Source organism: Artemia sp. Qi Xiang Cuo, chromosome 14 (assembly GCF_049724085.1).
Source record: "Artemia sp. Qi Xiang Cuo chromosome 14, ASM4972408v1, whole genome shotgun sequence".
Classification (NCBI taxonomy): Eukaryota; Metazoa; Arthropoda; class Branchiopoda; order Anostraca; family Artemiidae; genus Artemia; species Artemia sp. Qi Xiang Cuo.
Window position 1 is genome coordinate 20883931 of NC_142807.1, and position 27556 is coordinate 20911486.

The 27556-nt window shown below is 36.5% G+C and overlaps 1 protein-coding gene across 1 annotated transcript in view; it reads left to right on the forward strand.

The window, feature by feature from the left end:
• LOC148944248 (uncharacterized) overlaps nucleotides 1–27556 on the forward strand; it is a 270221-nt gene that overhangs the window by 152011 nt on the left and 90654 nt on the right. Inside the window, exon 5 of the mRNA XM_089100235.1 lies at nucleotides 22409–22591. Within this exon, the coding sequence (XP_088956361.1) occupies nucleotides 22409–22591 (183 nt within the window). The remainder of the gene's footprint in view (nucleotides 1–22408; nucleotides 22592–27556) is intronic.

A 27556-nucleotide genomic window follows, 5' to 3' on the forward strand; every position in this document is an offset into this window, starting at 1 on the left:
ATATTATATCAAATAGCCTGTTTGACAACAACTTGGGCTATCTACACATTTACGTATTTTGAAATATTCCAGACTAAATTACTTTAGATTTTTCTGATAAGATATATAAAGGGCATCATAAAGCGTTATTATATTTGAAAGGTTATTTATTGTTAAAATTTATTGGTTTGATTGTTCACGGTATATCACGCACAATTATTTTACTCATTTATTTTATTCTTGCATTTTCAATTCCCCTTGAAATCAACTAGAAAGAATAAAAAAAATATTTAGCATAAATTTGGAAACAAACTATACAATCTACATATTTTGTACTAATTTCTTTTGAAATATTCTAGACTGCATTTTCTTTAGTTTTTATAACATTCTTTCAGATACAAAAATTTAAAGTATTTATAATCCATGAAATATCTTAATGCTTGTTAATAGATTTTGTTAATTTGAATGTTCAATATGTATATCACATTTACTTATCCTCAGTATTTCTTCTATTAAATTCTTATAATTATTCTTTAAATCAATTTTAGACAAATTAAAAAACATATAGCCTATATTAGGAAAAAAAAATCTGCGGCATTCATAGACTTTGTCTTCGTATCAGGAAATATTCAGACTAACTAATTTCTTAGTTTTTACAAACTTCCTTTCAGATATCAAAATTTGAAATATCTAAAAATATCTTAGAAATATTTAAAAATATAATTCCGTGAAGTTCGGATATCCTAGTTGAATAAACAGACGAAGTTGCCGTTAAGTATTAAGTTGCTGCGCGTCAGTACAAAAAACTTGTCACTAGGCTATACATCTCCATCAGTTCTTAGGCAATTAGTTCCAGAAAATAGTTTACTAATTTTCTGTAATAGCTCTTAAAAGTCAATAACATCCTTCGAGTTAATTCTTCAGTCAGTTGAAAATCATTTTCACAATCCCATTTATCATTCTAATGAAAACTCATTTTGGAAAGATAGAAAAGCAAAGCTCTTTCACTGAGAAAAGGTTTCCGAACAAGTTCCGAGTTATTTTTTTTTACCAAACTTCAACACCAATACTGGCGGAAAAGTATGGAATCATCATGAATGATATAATTTATTGAAGTAGAGGGTGCTGACATCTTTAATCAAGACTAGAGAAATAAAAAACGTGCCTTTTTATTGTCTCATCATTAGAAAAAAAACTGTTCATAGTTATACCCTACAACACCCTCCCAAAAAAGAAGAAATATAAGCTTGCAACCCCTGCCGAAATTGCATCTTGGCTGCTATTTCATTGGGCCCGCCATGCTTCCTTTTTGCTTGAGCCCAAAAAATAGTTGCGAAAACGGAAAAAAAAAAATACTTGAAGTAGCAGTATATATGCTTGCACACACGTATTTTATTTATCATATTTTTATATGTATATAAATTAATTTGTCGGGGTATGCAAAGGGAATAGAACCTTGCACGTACGCAGGGGGGGGGGGGCTCCAGACCCAAGCCCCCCCCCCCCAAATCTCATGTTTTTTTTATTGTCCCGAAATTTGCTTACACTTCTCACAGAATAAGGGATTTGAAGGATTTGCCCCCCACCCGAAACGGATTCTTGTGTACGGGCCTAACTAGAACCCATCCCAGGGTGCTTTTGTCTGGCTAAGTTGGTCATTTTTAGCGTTTTTGACCACGGAAAATACATTAAAACAATAAAAATGCTGAATCGTTTAGCATTCATAGTGATGATGAAGATGAAGACTGTTGCCAGTTTATTAAAAATGGCATCATTACCGATAAGAATGTTCATCTTAATCTTACAATATGCGACTAAGAATAAAATATATATGATATATGATATATATATTACGTCTGCGATATATGATATCGCAGATGTAAGTCATTCAAATTAAAACACACTTTTAACGATGGAACTTCAGGAAAGCACCATCTCTTTTTTGCGTTGCTTATAGCCTTTTGAATTGGTTAGACCTTTTATGTGCTCTGCTTAAAAATCGTTGAATATTGCACTCGATTTTTCTTGCGAGAACTGTATAGATATCTTACCTGTGTAATTTGCTGTTTACCTTCATTTCCAAATCAATCATCCCGATTTCTTTGCTAAAACATAGAAAGCCTGAATAATTGTCGCACATTTGTATTACAGAAGCCGAAAATTTAAATCGCAATAAATGTGTTAGCAAAGTATTGACGCTAATTGGCGTCCTACTACTGTATTTTATTAAAGCAAAGGAATAGACCCTGTCACGTAGGAAAATAGTTGCCCTGAGCAACAGTTTTGATGGGAAGGGTCAGCTCTAATATGACACTTTCCTTGTAGAAGTGACCTTTTGAAAACTTTGTCCCCATGGGTACTAGTGGACGAGGCAATATTGGGCAATGTTATTGCTAGAATTCATTGCCCCATCTGGTAAAATCCACGACAGTGAGGGCTATGTTAAGTGCTGACGAAAGATAGTAAATTTATAAACAGGGTAAACGCATATCCAATCATCAGGGGTGTCTTTGTGGGGGGCCAAGGGGAGGGGGAAGTTGCCCCCTAAATAATTTGTAGGAAAAAATTATTATATAGCCCATGCCCCTTGACCATCCGGATATATACCCCTCGTCGCCCCCCCCTATAAAAATGTTGATGCTTCGCCCCTGCCAATCATCCCTTATGTCTCAGAACTATAAATTGGAAGAAATTTTGGTACTGTTGTACTAAAGGGACTTATTTTATATCTCAAACTCGAGATGCGTTGAAAAACCCCGTTTTTCCGGGATGATACAAGACACCGCTGTAGAGAAATACAATGTATAGCGTGGTTTTAATTGCGTAAAGGATATTTAAAGTGTTTTTTTTGGGGGGGGGAGGTACCTAGGTTAGGTTACGTATTTAATATATGCTATGCTTTGCCCCCCCCCCCCCTAATGTGCAAATATATAGCCCAAATTTGTTTCTAAACTATTATATTTTATTTCATTAGCATTAACCAAACTAGCACTATATAAAAGAGTCCGTTTAGTACAACAGTACCGAACTTTTTTAAAAAGACTATTATTTACTGTCCTCATTAAGAGACAAGAAAAACAGTAGTGTCATGTTGAGCCTTTTCTCCCCGCTGAAGACAAATGAGCTTGGATTGCGCCAACGGTGCGCTTTCTAATTCCGTAGTTTGGTGGGCGGAACTTCAAAAACTTTCCTGTGGAATGAAAATATAGCATATTCAACTAGTGGTCAGGCGAATCAATTAAAAAGATAAATAGTTTTTGTGTTCATTCATTTGGACAAATTTTTAATCAGATTTGTTTTTATGTTGAAGCATAAAGGTAAAGGGCTGTAATGGGTTAGCTCGAATTTATTCAACGGGAGAATGGATGTGAAAGATTTCTATAGTGATCGAACGTGTGTGACTTTCTTGTATTTGGTTTATTGATAAATCTATGAAAACTTCACTAGGCCATATACAAAATAGATCATGCGTGTCAAAATTTTACCACACATATAAATATTGACTGCAGTGAATTATATAAGCTACAAAATACGGCGGTCATTAAAGAATCACATGAAAATCCTAGTCACAGACAATAAAAAAATGATATAATCAGCTGCTGTATCAATAAAAAGGATGCACTAAAACATTAAATGAAGACTATCGGCTGGGCATGATTAAAAAAAAAAAAAAAAAAAAAAAAAAAAAAAAAATTGTACAACTTTTTTAGTTTCGAAATGCAGGGTGGTTAAGACCGCATGTTAAGTCATGCAAACAAGTCCTCAGTTTGAATTAGATGGTGCTAAGTTTCAGTTAGTGCATCAGTCTTATGGGTTTGATGCACAACGATGGTGCTTTGTCAGTTGATGGTGCATACCATCAAAAAATTTCCCCTTTTATTTTTTTAGATTCAAAATGCAGCTATTCTGCTACCCAATCGGTTGATTGTAAGTTTTCCAAAAGTAACCAAGTAAAGAGCAATTTCTCTATTGTATGAATCCCACCGCTCACCCACTTTTTTATGGAGGTGCATAAAATTTTCTTAAAACTGTCCGTAATGAAACATTGTGACAAATATTGAAATGAAAACAACTATTCTTAACTAAAATATTGTGAAAAGTGACTATTCAATGAATTAGGGATTTTGTGCACTGTCATGCCTGTAAAAGGATCAGCTTTTGGCAGAAAAATAACTTTGTGCCAAAAAATCTCTCTGCCACTGTACATTTTTGGATAAGATTTGTAAACCAGAAAAGGTGAATGGATGTATTTTTTTCAATTCATAGATTTGTCTAACGGTACAATTAGCTGGGCGAATGTACAATACGTATGTGAAAGTTTAAAATATTATGAGTGCCGTAGACATTGAGGTTTTGTTTTTCTTTGGTAGCTGAGGTTCATCATTGTGAGCTGTAACAGGAACTGATATCATTGTATTAGACCTTAGTTTCAATAGACTAGCCATTAACATAGCACAATGTGACGATTAGACCTCTCAAAACGACTGGAGCCACAACTGTGGGGGGACGAGATCCTAGTAAATTAGAACTGCGCAAGTCTGGAATTCTGCGTAACACTTGGTTATCTTTTGAGCTGAGGTGCATCCTTGATTTTGGGAGGATGTTTCACTAGAATTTTGATCATTTTTTGTCTCGAAGCATTCATAAACTAAAACTACCGTTTTAGTCCTTTCCGTTTATGCTTGACAGATTCACAGGCAATAATTTTGAGGAATTTTTCTCAATATACTTAGAAATGTAAAAAAACTGCAAAACATCCAAGCCACCTATACAAGCCCCCTCAAAGTTAAGTCAAGTCGTTTGAACTCGGGAACTGCCACTGCGTTTGAGCGAGCGGGCCTCATTAAATTTTATAACGTTCATAGGGTGATTTTACTCATGGTCATGGGTTCCCGATTCTGGAAGCTGACGGAAACAATCCAGGAGTTAGTTGGCTATGTGAATTATATTCTGAGTATAATATCTGCTTTTTATTCCCTAAGCTTGTAATTTTTTTCGATACACTCATTATTTTAATTGGAAATTAGTAAAAAATGGACGTATTGAAATCGTTTCTTCGAAGGGTCGAAGAACAGGTCGTATTGATTCTTGGCTTTAGTAGGTGGAGGTAGTCAAAGAGAGTCACTTGACAGTTTTCGAATACTACTGACGACGATTTTTCGACTATTGACGAAATTACTAAAAAGTCCTGGCCCAATGGAACTAAAACTGCTACCAACCAAAGATAAAATTGGCATCATCTAGTGATGGTATACCATAGATACTGCATAATTGGTCAGAACTGCTTAAAGCCTACGAAAAAATGCTAGAGAAATTTTCCAAAATCTACTTCCTGTCCAGAATTTACTTACTCCTCCCCTGTGTTACAGCCCATGGAGGCTAACGTGGGAGACTATGTTGGAGCTATTTTTATTGTTTTTAATTTATTGTTAAATAAAATAATTCAGAACTACTAGACTATTAAAATTAAGTGCTAACGTTGGTACATTGCATTTATGGCTTCATTTGGCCTTTAACGTGACAGATATCAAACTAAATTTCAGCTTTTCCAAGGTTTCGCAATGAAACATTTTAATTTTCCTTTAGAATGATTTCTAATGGGATGTTCTCAAGTCTTGAACGTTCAAAAAAAAAAAAAAAATCTAACAAAAGCTTAACTATGCGGAAAAATTGCAAATATCGTTAAAAATCATTATACGTAACAAAACATGGACAAATAATTAATTCATAACTCGCTAGAAGTGGTAACCGTGGATGTAATCCGACATGAAGCACGATGTTGCGAGCCCGAGTCACAGTGTAGTAACATCTGCTGAAATAAGCCAAGATCTTTGAAGAATCTGCGTTCTTCGTCAATTTTACGTCATGATTGTACTGCAGAAGTGGAAAATCAAAATGACCAAAAAATCGGTTTAAAAAGCCTGTGTCATCACTATATCGTTCCTAAGTATTCTCTACTAATACTGGTTCTTGTAGGCTGTCTTTTTCCAGATTCCTTCCGCACATAGGAAACTGTTTTTCTAAGCTTCCATCTTTTTTCTTAGCCTTAAATCTTAACTCTGATTGGTCAATCATTACCAAGTCATTAATTTAGGCTCTGGAAAATTTACTGGTGTCGCGCGTAATTTTCTGTCTATCCACAACCCTGAATTTAATATGGCTACAGGATAGGCTTGTCTTTTAGAAAAATGACATTTCCTGCCATCTAATATCAAACTTGCGATGGATATTTCGCCATCTAGTATCTTAATATAATCTACGCATAAACGTCTTAGGTATGAATTACCTATCCAGAAGCAAAATTGAAAAATTCGGATGTTTATATTTAAAAACCAAAGCTCTTTATTGGCTTCCAACTATTTATGTTTATAAGGAAATCCTATAAAAGGATTGAGGTTAGTTTTCTATGTGAAATACGTAATTTTTTGACAAGCCTACAACTATAACTTGCAACAGAAGAACAAAACAAGATACTTATATGATCGGATTCATTACTTTCAGAACTGTCCATCACCGAATCAGAATTATGATATAACTTTAAGTGCTGCTTAGAGAATGTTTTAAAATTCATTAAAAATGAGAAAATTTTCCTTTTTTGGAAGAGTTTCGTCCATTTTCCACGTATATTTCGATCTAAAAAAAATGTTAAGCGAATTCAAAAGGTTATTCGGTAGATAAGTATAACTGTATCTCATCTTTCGAATGACAGTGAAACTGCCACCTTTTGATGAAACATTATAACAGTAGCGCTACTGAAACATAACGATGAGCAAAATTTGTGCAGTGAACACAAAGTTTAGCACCCTAAATTCACTCGACACATTTTATTTTCGATTCCAAAGATTTATTTAAGGCGACATGACTTATTTCGTACCAGGTACAGGCGCAAGAGAGCGGAGGGTTGAGTAGGACTTGAGCCTCCAAAATATCAACTTTTGCAATTTTTCTTTTTTTACATTATATCTCACAGATCTTTATAATTTCTTTTTGTTTACTCAATCGCCCATTTTTTGCATTTTTTTTCAAGTTTTCCCTATACTTTTCCAGTTTTTTCTATTGTTTCTTATAGAGTTAATTTATTCGGCATCTGCATAACTCAAATATTGAACATCCCATGCTAATATTATCTACTTTCATATTCAACTATCTGTATATTGCATATTCTGCATGCTGTCAATTCTCAGATAAAAATGTCTTGACCTTGGAAACAATTTATGAATCTTTTCACGTAAGATCTATGCCACTTAGATGACAGACTTCACATTATTTGCTTTCCTTTTTTGGTCCCCTTGAAAGCCTTTCTGTCAGAAACTAAACGAACTTCGGTAAGTTAAAAGGGGAAAAACGTTATTTTATTTCAAAGTATAAAGAGCATAGTTGAAAATGAAACCGAAAGAAATTGCCTAGTGATAAAACGAGAGTGCTGTTCCAAAAATAACGCCTCATTGTAGGACTGTTCTATAAGTTATTATTTTATTTTACTGGCAATAGTTATATACTATAAAAAAATTTACTAAATTAATATATGAATCAAGTAATTCATGTTTGTTCGAACAACTGCTATTGCTAACAGCTCATTCAACACGAAGCCGCCTGAGGCCGAAACAGTAGAGCGAACCCGTCCCTTATTGGCTAAATTAACATCATGGCAAGCCGAATTCCTTACGACAAAGTCCATCAAAACGATCCATATTACAGCGGTCAAGTATGGTTCTGAAGCATGGCCGTGTCGAAAGGCCGACATTTCTAGAGGAAGTGTCTAAGGAGGTGTCTAAGGATAGAAGTGTCTAAGGATAGTCTTACGTGCTTTTTTGACTGGACACATATCAAACAATAAGCTGCACGAAATGTGTGGCTTGATCCCAATTTCTAGATATGTAATGAAAAAAAGGTTCAGATTGCTCGGCCACATTTTAGGGACGAAGGATACCAAATTACTAAAGATTATGCCTTTTGGTTTTATTTGGGACCAAACGGACAGTAGGTAGTCCTCAAATGGGGTGGGAACAGGTCATAAATAAGGACTTAAAGGGAATTAGAACTTCATAGGAATGGGTGATGAGTGAAACTTTGAGGAGGAGGAGTGCGCGCAGCTGTTTCTGCCTCAGGCGGTTTTGTGCTGCTTTGAGTTGCTAGTAGTACTATTAATAATATTCTTCGAGGGAAAGGTCTTGCGACAGGCAAGTTTTGTCACAATGTTGGAAGACCATGACAACAAATAATTCCACAAGTTCTTCAAGAGCTCCGAAAAACCGTTTCATGATATAATGAAAAAGAAAGGCTTAAATGAAAAAATACATGGCATAACAAAAATCGTGATTGGAAGAAACAGCAAAATCAAAGGTATATAGAAGATAGTTTCTTGTTCAGCCCTGGAGTTAAAAATTAGAATATGGAAATAACTGAACTTTGCAGTTCACGCATAAACTTTTACTCGTATTTGAAATAAAAAATTATTTTCTAATTAGTGCAGTCAATATAATTCGAATTCCAAGTTTCTTGTCCGAAATTCCAGAGAAAAAGTTGAAAGGGTCAAATGCAGGTATTATTGAGCTGAAAATATTAATTGTATTGTCCAATCAGAAGAAATAATATCTTATTTTTGGGAACGGTAAGGACTAAAGCCAGAAATATACTCAGGCGGGGGTAAAACTAAAATAAATGATAGGTCACCCAAGTTTGAAAAACCTGTTCAATATTTGAAAATGGATATTATACATTTAGGGGAAGGGAGGCACTTTCCCAATCTACGTTTCTGTTTGTCAATGCAGTGTTAGAGGTAGCATTTCAATGTCAAGTAATTTTCTTTATTGTTTTAAAGCTAAACCTGGAAGCTAAATCAGGAAGGGAGGGGGGGGGGTGAAATTTTGCTCATTTCAAAAATGATCTTCATGCTAATATATAAGTAGCTCAGAGAAAGAAAAAAACGAAGAAAAACTGTCAAGCCGAAATACCCTTATCATTTACAAAGACATTGTACTATACTTACCCTCTTTTGTCTCATATTCCATTGTCAATATGTCGTATTTTCTTCCGCTGTGAGTCGTAATGCGAAAGCTTCTTAATCTTGCGAAAGATATCAAATCCAATCCCATGGCTTTCTGTAGGACCCTGATGACTTTTTTGACAGGTATTTTTCCCCTATATTTTTCCTGGAGCTTATCACGTGTTTTTTCAGGCAGGATAAAGGCGTTTACTGTTATCCTTTATTTATTCATTCCTGATGAAAGTTCTTACTGATTCAGTTTGAATTGGGTGAGTGACTGTTTATTTGATAAAACTTACTGGCGAACTCCCGATTCCTATAGTAGTTTGTATTTTATGCTGCCAAAGAATTTACTTTTCCCCCTTGTTTCTGGGGGCTTTTCCCCTTAAAAAATCCTATGATAAGTCTTGACCCCTATTGATGGGATTTGTGTATTAAAAGGTATACCAAAATTTATTTTGAATAGTTATCAGAGTAATCAAAATATAATTGTTGTTTACATTCTTTTGATTTTCTTACATCACTTCCATCAAGTCTCCATTTCACAATTTCGCATGAAAAGCACGATTTTATCGTGTATTTTTATCAACACCATCTACTTTTATATTTTTTTCTAAATCTTCTGCCCGAATCTTTAAAAACGAGTCCCTTTAAAAAATCCTGCACATAATTATGCAATGTTATACACAATACTTTGGTTTCTCGTATGGACTGCAGTAAGGAGGTACTACTTTTTTTTTTAGTTACTCCAAATAAACTCTGATAGATTATTTAGTATGGGCCCATTCTCACGAAGATGCAAGCTGGATGGAAGTCATCCTGCGTTGTCACGCTGGACTTGCTTCAACAAAAGTATCTTTTTGCTTCCATCTCCCTCCCATTCATCTCTTGCTGAACTTGATGAGGAGGTCGAGTTCAACTCCCCCTTGAGACGAGAGTAGAACTGAGTGGAGAAATCCACCTTTTTATTAAAGAGGATAATAGAGAAACATGAGTCGTGAAACTCCAATCCCCGTGAAAAATTTCACAGCAACAACAGCAACTACGTGAGCTGTTGAGAACCCAGTATGATTAAGTGCATAAAACCAACAGTTGATAAAAATCCAAAAAGGAATATTTCTCTTGCTGGTCCTAGATCTGACGTACAGATCGTCTGGTGTATTTATTTTTGGATATTCTTCGATTATACGAAATATTGTCGGCTTATTTTAAAGGAGACTCTAGACGGTCAATCACTTTGATCAAAAGCTTACGTCAGTCGATTGACTCAAGCACGATTGGCCGTCTAGGAGATTGTTTGACGCTTGAGTCAAGCGTTGACGGTGATTGATAGAAACTGTGAATGACTCAATCATTTTGATCAAAAGGTGTGTGTTAGATTAGCTTCGGTCGAGATTGAAGGGCTGATTGAAGGGTCGATTTAAGATTAATTGAATCACACGTAAATAGATTGACAGAAACTTTTGATCAAAATGATTGACCGTCTAGGGACTTCTTTAGAATAGACGGTCATATTAGCTTAAAAGAAAAGGATGTGATAAGATAACAGTGCTTTGTAGTTCTTTGTTATCAATCTTTGTTTTTAAAAAACCCTTTTTGACTTGGAACCGAAATAATTTCACTTAAGTTAATTTGAGTAAAGCTGAGTAAAATTGATAGTGAATCATGTGGTTTAACCCATAAGTTTCTAGAAACTAAAGCAAATGGACTTTGCTGCTTTAAAACTTCAGCTTTATAAACAGGTATTAAACAACCTCTCACCAATATTGGGTTTTCTTGGACCTGGAATGATACATGGGGGCTTAAAGAAAGTCGATGAACGTTCTTCGTTTTTTGGCTTTTTTTCTTTTAAGGAGGGTGCAAGACACAAAAACCAAATTTGGAGGGTTAGCACTAGTGATTCACCAGTATTAAATTGGAATAAACAAGTAAAAATAATTTCTGCTTCTGTCACTTCAGGGTAATTACCCGCTGAAGGCACCAGGTTCTAACCCATTATAGGTATCATGTTTTAAAAGAAGGGGGAAGAGGGATAAACTATTATTAACTATTAAATTCTTCAATATAACTAATCCTAACCTTTTTTTATGTAACTATTTTGCTTTTGAACTAAGAGAACGTCTTAAGACTGGCAGGAGCGAATCTCCAGCATTTTTATTGGGGGGGGGGGCCTTGTCACCCCCAAACGACGCCCCTGAAGACTGGTGTACTCTCTTATGTCCTCATCGCCGTTTTGCGTTTAGATTCTTATAAATCAGGTTTTTCATAATAAGTATTCGTTATTTATATCTTTGTGTATGGCCATGCAGGCTTCGATAAAAAATCTATGCATTAACATCACTAATCTAAGAGTAGATGTGCTATAAGATAGACATATAGGTACCCCATTATACATACACACATACTAGTGTAAGAGTAGCTGAGCCATAAGATGAGCGTAACTAAGGTGACAATTTGTCACTAAATTACTCTTAATGTCATGCTCATGCTTACCTATAGATTAAATAAAAAAAACAAGTTTTTATAACTGAAAGTAAGGAGCGACATTAAAACTTAAAACGAACAGAAATTATTTCGTATACGAAAGGGGCTGTCCCCTCCTCAACGCCTCGCTCTTTACGCTAATGTTTTTTTTATTGTTTTAAAAAATAGAGTTGTGAGAAAGTCAAACTTTAGCGTAAAGAGCAAGGCGTTGAGGAGGGGACAGCCCCTTTCATATACGGAATAATTTCTGTTCGTTTTAAGTTTTAATGTCGCTCCTTACTTTCAGTTGTAAAAACTTTTTTTTTTTATTTAATTTTTGAACGTTTTTGAATAAATGCAGGTTTTGATCTTGGCTCACAGTACATGAATAATTAAAACAAAATTTTCATATTAATTTACTTTTATTTGGTTAAATGGCTTTCTCGAAATTTGTTTCATTTTATTTGCGAACGTTTTTATTAGTAAGAAATATGCGTAACTTACGAATTAACTTACGTAACGAACTTCTATATTCATATATTTTTAATACATATATTAGGGGGTTCGCCCTCTAGTCAATACCTTACTCTTTAAGCGAAAGTTAAAATTTTGTTCCAATTCTTTAAAAATGACCGCTTAATCACAAAGGCCGTTAATTAGAATAAATAGCTCTTATGAAAGTACTAAAAAATCTCTGGCTTAAAGAGTGAGGTATTGACTAGGGGTGAACCCAATCATATATGTAATATTTTCTGTTCGTTTAAAGTTTTGATGTTGCTGCTGCTGCAGTTGAAAAACTTGTTTTCTTATATTTAATTTCCGATCTTTTTTTAAGAAATGCTGGGAAGTCCGGCGTCCCCTTCATAGCAATGTCCCTTCCCCCATGAAAACTCCTTCATGGAGAGATCCTCCTACATAACCCCCGACCCCAGGCACGTACGCAGGAATTTGTTTCGGGGGGCCCAATTTGTTTCGGGGGGGGGGGGGCCAAAACCTTAAAAACCATTATTCTGTGAGAAAAATAAGAAAAATATGGGAAAATGGAAAAAAATCGTGAGATTTGGGGGGGGGGGCGGAGGCACCCCCTGCGTACGTCCCTGCCCGACCCCCCCCCCCTCACACTACCAGGAAAAGTCTCCCCTGAAAACGTCTGTAGGCTACTGTATACTTCCTAATAACCAATACTATGTTAACATTGGGCAAAGTTCACAAATTTCAGCCCTCCTCCCGGGAGCTTCGGGGGATTAAGTAATCCTAAAAGACTTACTTATAATATTTTCGAACATGCTGAACAAAATGGCCATCTCAAAATTTTGATCAGGTGACTTTGGGAAAAAATGAGCGTGGGAGGGGGCCTAGTTGCCCTCCGTTTTTTGGGTCACTTAAAAAGGGCACTAGAACTTTTAATTTCCATTCCAATGAGCCCTCCCACGATATTCTAGGACCACTGGGTCGATACGATCACCCCTGGGAAAAAAAAAAATAAATAAACACGCACCCGTGATCTTTCTTCTGGCAAAAAATGCAAAATTCCACATTTTTGTAGATAGGAGCTTGAAACCTCTACAGTAGGGTTCTCTGAGACGCGGACTATGATGGTGTGATTTTCATTAAGGTTCTATAACTGTGGGGAGGTCTTTCACCCTTTTTTCGGAAATCAGTAAATTATTTTCAGGCGTAACTTTTGACGGGAAGAATTAAACTTGGTTTAACTTGAATGTTTGAAATCAGCATTAAAATCTAATTCTTTATATCCATCTGTTTTTACATAAATTACGTTCTCTAGAGTTTCCGTTACCACTGAGTATGGTCCCAATAACCAATACTATATGTTAACATTGGGTAAAGTTCATAAATTTAAGCCCTCCTCCTGGGGGCTTCGAGGGATTAAGTCATCCCAAAAGACATAATTATAATATTTTCGACCATGCTGAACAAAATGGCTATCTCAAAATTTTGATCGAATGACTTTGGGAAAAAAAATGAGCGTGGGAGGGGGCCTAGTTGCCCTCCATTTTTTTGGTCACTTAAAAAGGGCACTAGAACTTTTAAATTCCGTTCCTATGAGCCTCCCACGATATTCTAGGACCAATGGGTCGATACGATCACCCCTGGGAAAAAAAAAAACAAAAAAAAAAAAATAAACAGGCATCCATCCGTCATCTTTCTTCTGGCAAAAAATGGAAAATTCCACATTTTTGTAGATAGGAGCTTGAAACCTCTACAGTAGGGTTCTCTTATACGCTGAATATGATGGTGTGATTTTCATTAAGGTTCTATAATTTTCAGGGGGTCTTTCCCCCTTTTTTCGAAAATCAGCCAAATTTTCTCAGGCGCTTAACTTTTGATAGGTAAGATTAAACTTGATGAAACTGATATATTTGAAAACAGAATTAAACTCTGATTCTTTTGATGTATCTATTGGTATCAAAATTCCGTTTTTTAGAGTTTCGGTTACCATTGGGCCGGGTCGCTCCTTACTTACAGTTCGTTACCACGAACTGTTTGAATAGAAAATTTCAAAGGTGACTTTGAATGTGAGGAAAACACATCGTTGGAAATACGCTTAACTCGCTTTAGGACGACAAATATCAGTAGACATAGTAGACTGGCCTGAGGTCTTTAATAAAGAAAAAAGAAAAAACCATCGAATAAAAACAGCCCCTTTCTGGATCATTCAGTCAGGAAAAGTCAAAGCTGAGGGTACATTCTAGGAATACTGTAAAATTTTCCTGACCAGAATTCCCCCATAGCCTGATCTGGAAAAGGAAGAGAAATTTCCCTGTTTTTGTTTCTAGGTACGGTCCGTATTCCCGTCATTTGACAGAATAATTATATGAATTGCCCAATTAACCTTTGGGCATTACCTTTGCTAATAGACATATTAGACAAGAAACCTAAAGGGACCATAATTATGGCCCTGTCTTGTTTAGTTTCCAAGGTAAAATGTGAATTCAAGGAATCCCCTTGTTAAATAATTGGTCTCTTAATTGATGTATTAGACTCTTTACTGTACAATTAAAGTGGCTAAGCGTGTTTAGTATATAGGCTCAGGCTTAAACGAAAAAATTAAATAAAACGGGATATGATTGAAGGTTTTCCGTAATATATTTAGAATATTTGAGAAGAATTTGTGTATGGAAAACAATTACAAAATTAATTTAGGCATCTTGCCAAATTGTTTAGTCTGAGCCACTACAATTAGGCCGTCTTGGCTAAGTGGACGTGCACTGGGTTGAGAATTCTTTGTCCAAGGGGCACGGGTTCGATCCCTGGCATGGCCAGTTATTTGGGTTTTGGACGCAGGTCAGTGGCGTGTCTTCGTAAGCTCAGCTAGAGTCCACCCTGCTCTATATGGGTACCTGGAGAAATCTGAGGAAGGTAAGCAGGAAGGGTGTGTGAAAGCACAGGATGGCTAGCCCCCAGCCCCCATTGTACTTCCTTGCTGAAGGGCCACGAAACGGAGATCAGCACCTTCGGTTTGGACCTTAAGGGTCTAGTGCAGTCATACTTACTTTACTTACTTACTGCTACAATTAGGGTCCTATTTTGGAGGTTATCTGTCAGTGTTTAGATTTTGAAAGCGGCCCAAGGTGTATACTTACATTTGAATTAACCCCAATAAAAACTAGTATTTTTCCTCGCCTTTAGAAAAACTCTTTATCAAAGATTTCTCTATTGTTTCTTTAAAGTTACAAAAAGGAACTTTTCAAATTTTCTCGCATGTTGAAATACGTAATTTTCAAGAACAGATCGTACTAAGCTTTATTTTTCATGTTGAACCTTACAAAAACACTTGTTATCACACCATTATTTTCAGAGCCCAAAATTGGTGATTGTTTGGGAGTAAAAAAAGAAAGTATAAGTCTCCCCCCCCCCCAACAAAAAAATTTCTTGATAGTTTCAATTCGATTCCTCGTCGCCACCTTCTAATGAAACCTACTTGGACTATATGCAATTCATGTAATAAAGAATACTTGCTGGACTTCAGGTACCTGTTGTACAGAGTCACATGATTGTTTTCAGAGCTAAATATCAGTGATTGATTTGAAATTATGGACACTTCCCATTTATATAGGTAGAGACGTGTGTAGACGCGTAGATTTGTAGCTATGGCGGTTGAAGTTTCTTTAATTTAATGTCTGCTAATTTGAGTAACAAAGGGTCTGTTCTGCTTATTTGATGAGTAGAGGAATATGTTTTCACATCGAAGGCAACATCATTACTGCAAAGGAACCTGTACTTTTTTTTTTTTTTAAGAATTATTTTACATGTAACAAACCGAAATGAAAGATGTAGAAATACTGACTTGCAATGATGTGGCATATGCCATTTTTAGAAAGGAAGTGGCTTCGACCGAAAGTCAGGGACGTAGCTTACTTTAATTAGGAGTCTGAGTCCGGAGAAATAGACCTACTCTGGCAAATGAAATATCCCACCATAGGTAAATATCTAAAGAACAACAAATCAATATGAAAAAGCTAATTAGCTTCTATTTCCGGAATATCTTGTTTGTCTAGTAGAAGATTTGGCATCCCTATATAAAAAGAGCCCGGGGCACGCTAGACCCCCTTGTCTTTGCCAGCAATAAAAGCACCAAGTTCCTGACGTAATTTTATTATATCAGGGAAGTTTTCTCTCTTGACAGTATATGCAGGGATCTCAATTCAGAATATTTTAGCTTCAGAGAAAAAAAAAAATTAAAAGCAGAACAACAATGGTCTGTAGGGCCGTATCTAGGATTGTTTTATGGGGGGGGGGGGGGTAAACAAACAAAAACCTCAAAAAGCGCAAAAAATGTTTACATCCATTCTTGTTACGTTTTTAAGTCAGACAAACATTTAGGGGGGGGGGTTAACCCCCCCCCTCCTGGATACGGCCTTGATGTGTTGTCTGGAATTACCAGTGATATATTTGTGGTATTGTTAGTCTGGCAACAAAGGCAATTGTGCTTCTAAGGGAAAAAACAGTCATAATTTCCTCCGTCAAGAATCAAAATATATTCCACAAAAAGCTCTCAAAATAGAAATTATTTATTCAGTTCGTTCTTCTAGCTTATTTATATGATTTAAAAATGTATTTTTTCCCTTCTTTTTATTTATAACAAAAGAATTTTTCTTGACTAAACTTCATCATCTGAACAGTGGCGGATCTAGCGGGATGGGGGGAGCGCGCCCCCCAAGATTTTTCTGGCACCCAAATTTATTGCATTTCTCTCTTTTACCTTTTTTTAAAATAAACTTGCCATTTGGTCAATTATTGGCACCCTTGTCTCATTACCCCCCCCCCCCCAAGATCTTGTTCTAAATCTGCCTTTGCAGATTTAATTCTGCCTATGCAAAGGCAGATCTAAATCTGCCTTCGCATATGAATAACAAATTTCCTAAACACAAAGTTGAACTAGTAAAGTTTCAACTCACGACAAATTTGCGGTCGGTTTCACCGCGCTTTTTTTTTTGGGGGGGGGGGGGTATTTGTCAACTGTCCAATATTAGGAGTAATATTGAAAATCTGGGATATCATGGGGTATATAAGGAGAATTGGAGGCAAAGAGCAGATATAGCCACCTCCCAAAAAGAATTCCTTTTAAAAATATATGTCTGTTAATAAGCTATTGATGATAACCTTGGCCTGAAATCTTCGTCGAACTGAGATCTTGTGGTCGCAATAAGTAAAGGAAATGTATATCAGAGTGTATTTTTATAAGTCAACTTAGCATTCAGTGTCTATAATAAGCAAACAATTTTTAACATTAGCAGTTGACTGACCTAGTCGCTTTCTAGATTTAGTTCCACCTGCTTGTTTTAATGTTTAGAAACCCATTTTCTATCGAATTTTTCTCTATGACACATAAGGCCGTATCCAGGGGGTTTTAGGGGTTTGGACCCCCCCCCCCCCGGAAAAAAAAATTGTCCGACTCCTAAAAATGTAAAAAAAACTCATTTAAAAAAATTGATGCGTTTTTTAAAGTTTTTTTTTGTAAAATCCCTCCCTGAACCCCCCCCCCCTCCCCCTGAGCCAAAATCCTGGGTAAGGCTTAGATGACACAGGAATTTTATTTAGGTTATTCCATCTTCATAAAGGATTTTCTGAACCAAGCTTAAAAACATGTGGCCCATTAATGTCTCCATGTATGCCATTGTAACGTACTAAGTGTGCCACGGCAAAATTTAAACTTAAATTTTATCCAGGATAGGCATGCAGCCTAAGCCTTTTTAAAACTGTGAGATGCTGGTGAGGAGTGGGCCAGCCGCCATCCTTTTGGGCATATACCCGATTCAGGAAAATTCGACACATTTCCGGCAGTACACTACCTGTAAAGATTGAAAAAGCAGATGCCGTTGAATTCTTTGTGTTTTATCTACGAATTGATTTATTCTTTATATAGAAGAAGTATTTTCAATTAACCGTCGCTATGGATGCGACAATTTGCGACTTGAACTTCACTTAAGGGATTTTTCAGATCTAAACGCTCCCATCTAGACTTTCTCGAGGGAAAATTAATGTCAATTGACTTCGACCCTCTTCTTAGTTTGAATTTTCCATGACAGGGGCAAGAGCCACATTGATGCACAGGTACGTCTAAATCAGTCCCTAATCACTAAATTATTGAAAAAAAATCACAAAATCCACCAAATAATCACTAAAATCTAGTGATTTATTTTCTCGTCGGTTAGCAGCCTTGGGCACATGCACAGGAATCTATTTTAAGGGGCAATATCCTAGGAGGAGGGACAAATTCAATAAAAACAAAAAAATAGTGAACTAGATGGAAAATGTAAGAAACTATAAGAAAAATCGCAAAAAATTTTGAGATTTCAGAGGGACATGGACCTAATGGGCAAAGGTCTAAATTTGGGGAGGAGTCTAAAAGGGTCTAAATTTGGGAGGCCCAATTACATTGTTAGGGGGGGGGGGGGGGTAAAAATCGATATTACCTCCAGGCGAAGAATAATCTGCCTGCACTTCTGTTGAGAAAACTTTCTGCTCGTAACTAACAAACAATAGTTTTTCATTCATTTATCACTGAGCTATTTCCAATTCTATTTATCGATTTTCTCATTTACCATAAAACTTTTTTTAATTTCGGTTGAAGCTCCGGTAAATAGCACTAATGATGATATATTTTTACAAAATCTCTCTGCTCATAGAAAACATCCAATCGTAGTCATCGTGGACTCCATATAATGCTAAAGCTTTTTCTGAATTTTGTTAGAAACCTCCTGTAAATAGCATTAATGATGATAGATTGTTCAAAAAACTTTCTACAGTCTACAGGTAATGAAGCTCATCTCAGTATTCTATTATGTTATCCTATGTAAGGTAATTTAGTTGCCATCTCCTTGTTTTTTTTTTCTCAAATTCACAAAATTCTGAAACAAAAGGTTACCAAAAAAAGTGAAAAATACTGATCTCTTACGATGCTTTTTTATTTAAAAAAAATTAATTACTCTGTGGTGGGGACCCAGCTGGACCGAGGCTGAGGCTTCAAAGGACCATTGCCTCCATATCCCAGGCAACTGAGAATGCAGAGTCACATCACTGACCCCCACCCCAAGACAGGACTTGGTATTTTTAAGCAACACCAGGATTTGAACCCGCATCCCGAAGGACATAGAATTATAAGTACAGTGTGTCATCTACTGGGCTTGATGCCTCTAAAAAAAGATTATTTTTCAACAAGATTCTTATCGCCAGCAATAACGGTGATAGGCTGCCATCTCTGGTGATTACCTTTTTACAGTGCGAAATGGTTGGGCCTCCTTTTAAAGCAGCTTATAGATGGCTGCCACTTATTTATATGTGACTATAAGAGTTAGTATCTCCTCAAGCTAGCTCAAAATCACATAAACTTATAGTAATAGGGTTTGACCAGGCTGAAACTCAAGAGAGGCATAATCTATGATTAAAAGAATTAATACTAGAGCCCTTCACAGTGGGAATTGAACCCGTGAACCCCTTGGTAATAATCTACATAAATTTTTCTCACTATTCAATTTTCTATAAATTTTGATTCCTTTAAAATGCAGTTCAAACACATTTATTCTGAATGGCAGATCTATGCAGAACGATAAAAAAATCGAGCCCAAAAATTTCCTAGTGATAGCAATCAATTCGAGTGAGGTTAGGACAAGTCACTGCAGTCACTTCTAATCTCACAGGAACCATGCTTTTTAAACGGCCTCAGAAGGAAGATATCGCAAAAACTTGTAGAATATAGACGTGACTGCCACATCGAAACCTTTTGAAATAACTAATATCTTATCTTGTATAATAACCTCACTTTGTCCCCCTTACAGTCTAATTTTTCAAAGTTCAGTTGAAACTGTGAATCCTATCTATAAGAGGCCTCACAGTGAGATGATGCCTCGGCATAAGAAACAAGCCCAAGCCAGCACCTGAACTACCCCAAGAGCTACTTTGAACTATCCTGAACAGAACACTACCCCAACTACCATTTGAGGAAAAGCTGTTCATCATAGATTATAGTATACAGATATGCATATGCCTAGCTTGAACCAACAGAGAAAACACTAATAAAATTCAACGAAAGGAATATCTTGCGTGTTGGTGAATCAGTGTATTGGTTGAGGATCTTTGGGACAGCCAAAGCATAGAATACCGGTTCCGCCAAAAACCTGAGCCAATAAATGTTCAGCCAAAAACTTGAACCAAAAAACTTTATTAGCCGAAAATTTGTTAATGAAAACTACAGAGAGTACCAATGGTATTATAAATTTTACTAGGCTACTGTGTTTAATTTTAGTGATATGCTTTATCTAAGACCTAGTCATAAGGATTGTTCTCCAAAGTCATACTTCCTAGATCAGGAGTTTTTAAACTTTTAGCCCCATTAGTTTAATAAATCATAAAATAAACAAAATCGATCCTCAAGATATAAGTAAATCATAAGAAATTTATATGATTTTTTTTTACAGCAAATAATAGAAATTGTAAATAATGTCTGTCTTTGACTTACGTATATCTTTAATAGTCATTTTATTGTTTCATGCTGTGGGATGGAATAAAAACATGTTTGAAAATGTTGCCCTAGACAGTGATATCGATGGGGAGAGGGGTCATGGCCATCAATTTTATTTCAAGTTCTTGAAACCAGGGTTACCACTGAAAATTGAATTATATCCTAAGATTCATTTGAAAAAAAGTTCCAGGTTTTGAAAGAATTTCTCAATATACTAAGTAGTAATGATAACATATATGTAATTATCATACTTTTTTAAGGCATGGTTTAACACTTATACTTTTCCAATTATTTCAAGCTCTTGGCCAAGATCTTGGGGAGAACCACAAGGAGTGACAGCCATACTTGCAACGTTTGACCGGCCAATTTCTTTCTTCCCTTCTCAAAATTTCATTCAATTTTCATGTGCAATCCAAATATTTTAGAGGGGGTTTCTATGAGAATCTTCTGAGCCATTACAGAGCTCACATGAAGGGAGCATTAAGGCTCCTTTTTAGCCTTAAGACTCTTTTTATGTTTTTAATTGTCCTGAAATGTCAAGGGGTGACGTAAGGAACTCGGCTACCCGGACAAGGCTTCCTCGAAAGCACGGAGGTATAAACATAAGCAGTAAGGGACCAACGATTCAAATGATGATTCAAATATATTTTATTTAATAATTTTGAAAAATTGTTTTAGAAGTACAACATCAATTAAAAAAAAGGACCTAAAAAAATTCTACAAAAGAAAAAAATCAAAAGAGGGGACATACTTTATCCTCAACAACTTTGAGTGTCAATCAATTCAAATAGGTAATTTTTTGGATTTTGATAAAGGCTAAATCACAATGTGATTATACTAATATCGAGATTTAGCTAGTGCTAATTTGAGCCAATGAGAATTTTTCATATAATTTTTCAGTCTATCATTTAAAGAAAAAATCAGTTTGGCTCCAGTTAGCGCTTGCTAAATCTCTATATTGGTAAAATATCATTGTGAGTAGGCTCTAAGTGGAAATGCTTTTTATTGTACTATATATTATTATAAACCTTTCATGCAAGTCAAGGCCATATCCAGGGGGTCGGTACCGGTTTTTAAGCCCCCCCCCCTCCCCGAAGTAAAAAAATAGCAAAAATGCATATAAATACATTTTTGGTGCGTTTTGTAATGATTTTTCTGTCGCCCCCCCCCCAAAAAAAAAAAAACTCCGAAAAAATTCTGGATACGCCCTTGCTTGGAGTCGATCTTTTTGTAGAAATCTATGTAAGACACGAGTTCTATTTTCTATAACACCAAATTTCCTTTTAGAGCTGGCCATTAAAAGCCCTATGAAGGACGCTTTGGGAACCAAATCCAATTTTCCCTGTTTGGAAAGATATATACAGCTATTTTCTTAAGGCTAGTGAGAAATAACGAAGCAAACTTGAGACTGAAAATAATGGCTTTTGTTGAGCTGACTCTCTCTTTTCAAGAGCATAAGGGTGATAGAAAACGTTTACCGGATTATGCTTAGGAAATAAGCCTATAAATTTTTAGTGAGGGGAAGCAAAAAAAGTAAATCCTACAATGATTTAATTGTGATAAAAACCATTATTAGGATTTACAGATGGTGAGTGAGGGCTCATTCAGCCTAGCATCATAATATTCTTTTATTAATAGGGAAGGGGTAGAAACGCAACTTTTGACCCTTGGCCATATGCCCCAAAGACTTTTCATTAGGAATGTGCTGATCTTTCCTTTACCACTAAAATAAAATGTATCACTAATAATAAAATATTGATTTCAGATTTTATGCACTTCGTAGTGGAGCACCTCACAACTTTATATATTTTATTGGAAAGTGAGGAAGGAAGGTGGGTGAAAACTACACCCTGGGCCATTGAGTGGGAGGGGATATATGTAAACCATACCCCAGGTCGTTGGCTAAACGTCCTATGCATTTTTTGCTTGGGATATATTTCTCATTTCTTTGTCTCTAAAAGATTATATTAGTAGTAATCACGATTTATTTATTGCAGATTGCACTTCGTGGTGGAGCACCTCAGGACTGGGGATTAGTTGAATTTTCAAATCATACACAGGCTGAAAGTACTATGAGGCAGATGAAGAATGCCATTTTACATGGAGCGAAAATCAGGGTATCCTTTTATATCCCTGGAGTTCGAGCAATTAATATTTACATGAGACTCCTGAACGAAACAGTAAGTCAAGAACCTAACAAATTGCCATTTTTAAGAAATAAAATTTGCAAATAGGTTCATAAGTTAATTTATTAAAATTAGATGTCTTGAGGCTAAGCCATATGTATATATATTTTTTTGACTTCTTCATTTGTAAGTCTCAGCTATTAGTCTACGAGTGACCCGTGCAAAAATATCTTTTAAAAACTGAGGGAAATTAAATCAAACCGCTGAACGAGAGCCTAATAAGAAGTTAGGAGTCAAATACCTTAGCCATATTATAGAGCTAATGCCTTAGCCACACAATAGGAGCTAGTAGCCTAATAAGGAGTTAAGAGCCTAATACCTTAGCCACAATGTATGATTTTTGAGCCTAATAAGGAGTTATGAGTATATTGTCTTAGCCATGCTGTAGGAGTTGTGAACTTAATATGGAGTTGAGAGCCTAATACCTGAGCCAGAAAAAGGAGTTAGGAGCCTAATAAGGAGGTAGGATCCTAATGCCTTAGCCATGTTGCAGGACCTAGGAAACTAATAAGGAATTCAGAGCCTAATGCCTGAGCCACACTAAAGGAGTTATGGAACTAATCAGGAGTTAGGAACCAATACCTTAACCACACTGTAGGAGCTAGGAGCCTAATAAGGAATTAATAGCCTAATGTCTTAGCCACATCATAGGAGTTAGGAGCCTAATGAAGAGTTAGGAGCCTAATGCCTTAGCCATATTGTAGGACCTAGGAACCTAATAAGGACTTCAGAGCCTAATGCCTGAGCTAAACTTCAGGAGTTATGAGCCTAATAAGGAGTTAGGAACCTAATGGCTTAGCCATATTGTAGGGCCTTGGAACCTAATAAGGACTTCAGATCCTAATGCCTGAGCCACACTACAGGAGCTATAAGCCTAATAAGGAGTTAGGAGCCTAATGCCTTATCCATATTTTAGGACCTAGGAACCTAATAAGGACTTCAGAGCCTTATGCCTGAGCCACACTACAGGAGTTATGAGACTAATAAGGAGTTAGGAACCTAATACCTTAACCACACTGTAGGAGCTAGGAGCCTAATAAAGAGTTAATAACCTAACGTCTTAGCCACATCATAGGAGTTAGGAGCCTAATGAGGAGTTAGGAGCTAATAAGGGGTCAGGAGCCCGATAAGGAGTTAGGAGCCTAATACCTTAGCCATATTGTAGGACCTAGGAACCTAATAAGGACTTCAGAGCCTAATGCCTGAGCCACACTACAGGAGTTATGAGCCTAATAAGGAGTTAGGAACCTAATGCCTTAACCACACTGTAGGAGCTAGGAGCCTAATAAGGAGTTAATAGCCTAATACCTTAGCCACACTATGGGGGTTGGGAGCCTATATAGAAGTCAGGCTGAATTAAGAGCCTAATGCATTAGCCAAACTGTAGTCACACACAAGGCTGTAACCAGAATTTTTTTTTATAGGGGGTTTTACTCAAAGATTATTTTTCGGGGGGGGGGGTACACAAAAAAAACTAAAAAAACGAATAAAAAATTTGTTTGTATCCATTTTTGTTATATTTTTACGAGTCCAAAAAATATTTCGGGGGGGGAGTCAAACCCCCCTGTACCCCGCCTCCCTCTTCTGGGTACGGCCTTGGTCACACATATTGATAAAAAAAAATCAAGAGTTATGAATGGCATGTATTTTGCCTTGCTTTCAACGTCACGTTTGTACTACAGAAGCGGAAAATTGAAATAGCTAGAAACTGGTTTTAAAAGCCAATATCAACTCTGATTTGTTCCCAAGCATTGTCTACTTCTTCCCTTCTAAGTGCTACTCTATATCTGTAGCCACGTTCATGATATAGATCGAACAACCACTGTTCCATGTTTCTATCCGTTCTAAGTTGAAAAAATATATGTCTAAAATCTTATTGTGATTGGTCAACCATAAAATTTAGGCTGCAGATTTGAATATTACCCAACGCAGCAAATAACGTGGCCCTGGCATGACCTGCTACTAGAACCAAAGAAAAAAAAAAACAAATGGGTGCACATGTTTATGCGTATACCAACAAATTTAGTAAGCCAGGTACGATTTATCTTAGAGGGTCAAGAAATTCAGTATTGGCAAGGGCTGGTTTTAAATTCTGCTACATTGAATCATTATAATCAGGTTAAACCTAGTTTTGGAGATGAAATTTATTTTAAATTTAATTTACCGGCTATGATTTTATGTCGATGGATTCAGCTTAGGGCGAATCGCCTTCCAATCCAGAGTAGACAAATGGTGTTCGACAAAGGGATAGTACATCCTGATGGTCGGTATGTGTGTCCTCTTTGTAGGGATGAGAACGAAGATTTGGACCATTTTCTCCGAAAGTGCCCGGTGCTCTCTGATTTAAGGGAAAATTACTTACATGGGATTGTTTTGCTGCTTCCAAATATCTTACAAAGTAGTAATCCAACCACAATATTTCGTATTGGTGCGTCCATAGAGAAGGGATTAAAGAGAAGGAAATGTTTTTACAATTAATTATTATTAAGTATATGCAATTAAAGTTATTTTTTTTTGGTATTTTACCAGAAGGTATTTTTCGCTATGTATTCATGTTAATGTGTGTTTGTAATTTGCTCTGTTGTAATTTTTCTATTTTCATATTTTTTTTGTGTATATGGCTCTTGGGCTTTTTGAAATACACGATCTATCTATCTTTCTATCTATTCGGAGGCTAGGTTAATAGCAGATAATTTCTTCACTTGGTCATTTGTGCGTCTCAGCTCTTTGTATTGTGCGAGTGACAAGGTCATACCCAGAATTTTTTAGGGAAGGGGGGGGGGGTTACTCAAAGATTTGTTTGAGTTAGGAGCCTAATGAGGAGTCAGGAGCTAATAAGGGGTCAGGAGCCCGATAAGGAGTTAGGAGCCTAATACCTTAGCCATACTGTAGGACCTAGGAACCTAATAAGGACTTCAGAGCCTAATGCCTGAGCCACACTACAGGAGTTATGAGCCTAATAAGGAGTTAGGAACCTAATGCCTTAACCACACTGTAGGAGCTAGGAGCCTTATAAGGAATTAATAGCCTAATGCCTTAGCCACACTATGGGGGTTGGGAGCCTATATAGAAGTCAGGTTCAATTAATAGCCTAATGCATTAGCCAAACTGTAGTCACACACAAGGCCGTAACCAGGATTTTTTTTTCTAGGGGGTTTTACTCAAAGATTATTTTTCGGGGGGGGGGGGGTACACAGAAAAAACAGAAAAAACGTATAAAATATTTGTTTGTATCCATTTTTGTTATATTTTTACGAGTCAAAAAAACATTTAGGGAGGGGTTTAAACCCCCTTAACCCCCCGTCGGGTACGCCGTGGCGATTGACACCAGCAAAGCATGACACTAGCTGGTGTGTCATGCGTGCGACACCAGCTAATTATAGACCAGGCACGTACGCAGGAATTTGTTTCGGGGGGGCCCAATTTGTTTCGGGGGGGGGCCCAAATCCTTCAAACCCATTATTCTGTGAGAAAAATCAGAAAATTATGGGAAAAGGAAAAAAATCGTGAGATTTCGGGGGGGGGGGGGAGGGGCCCGGAGGCCCCCCCTGCTTACGTCCCTGCCTTAATAAGTAAATGATAGCTATGATTTCGATAAAGTAAACTAGGTAAACGCACTAATAGCAAAATTAGGGAAGTAATTAAAATTCTGAGCTAAACTCTGCGGAGTCTAAAATTCCGAGTTTTGATTACATAAAGAGGAAAAGCTGTCATAAATGATAATAATATATAATCTAGCGTAATTAGAATGTGCCTAATAAGCCACGTTGTATCTATAAAATTACACAAAATTTAGTCCTAATACAATAATGCTAATATTAGTAAAGGTTAAGGAAAGATTACCCAAAACGTTCTGACAATACAAATTCTAGAGATTAAATATAACGACCTGGACGTCTTTTTTCCTTTTTATCGCGATCACTTCAGGACCATCTCAACAAATGACATATAATCCTATTCATTTTAGCTATTCCGTCAGGAAACCTTATATCTGCTCTTAAAAAAATTGGCTGAGAATTTTTCTAGAAACTCATCAGAGGAAAGACAATTACACGTGGTGACGGATCTTTGGATAAGGCTTTTTAAGGAATTTTGGCCAACTTCTGTGTTGGAAAGGGAATCCTAATGATAGTTGCTATGACACGTAACTCTCGGTGGTTTATTTCTTGGAGGAATCCTTTGTAGTTAGAATATTGAAGCAAGACGTTGCTGCCAAATCAGCCTGTCCCTGGAGCAATGGCCTTAGCTTGCAAATTGTAGTTAGAATATTGAAGCAGGACGTTGCTGCCAAATCAGCCTGTCCCTGGAGCAATGGCCTTAGCTTGCAAATTGTAGTTAGAATATTGAAGCAGGACGTTGCTGCCAAATCAGCCTGTCCCTGGAGCAATGGCCTTAGCTTGCAAATTGAAGTTAGAATATTGAAGCAGGACGTTGCTGCCAAATCAGCCTGTCCCTGGAGCAATGGCCTTAGCTTGCAAATTGCAATGAGTGACCATCCTTACAACCGAGTGGTTGCTTATAATTTTCATTTCTAATATTGATTAAATCAAGAGATATTGTTGTTTTCGTGCTTATTGTTGGCTCAGATATCAATATCGCAAAATAAGAAAGTAAGATTGACTATTACGGAAATTATAAAAAAACAGCCGAAACTTCCGTTTCAAAAGCGTTGGCAGTTTCTTTGATTTGTTCTTTGGTTTACAAGAAAGGTCGTCGTGTTTCAGCTGAACTAAGTAAGAAGTAACAGTTATGTCCTAGTTGTGTCCTTTCAGACTCCATATTTAATAAGACTTCTCTGTTGGAGGAGAAGGGGTGGCACAAGTTGTTTTCATAAGCATAAAAACGACAAGAAGCCATCAGAGTCACACATAATGTTGTTGTGTAGCTAAAGTTAGGCTAATAGTTGTGCCTTTGTATGGTGTACACCTAGTCCGGTCATCGCGGGAGGAGGTTGTTTGT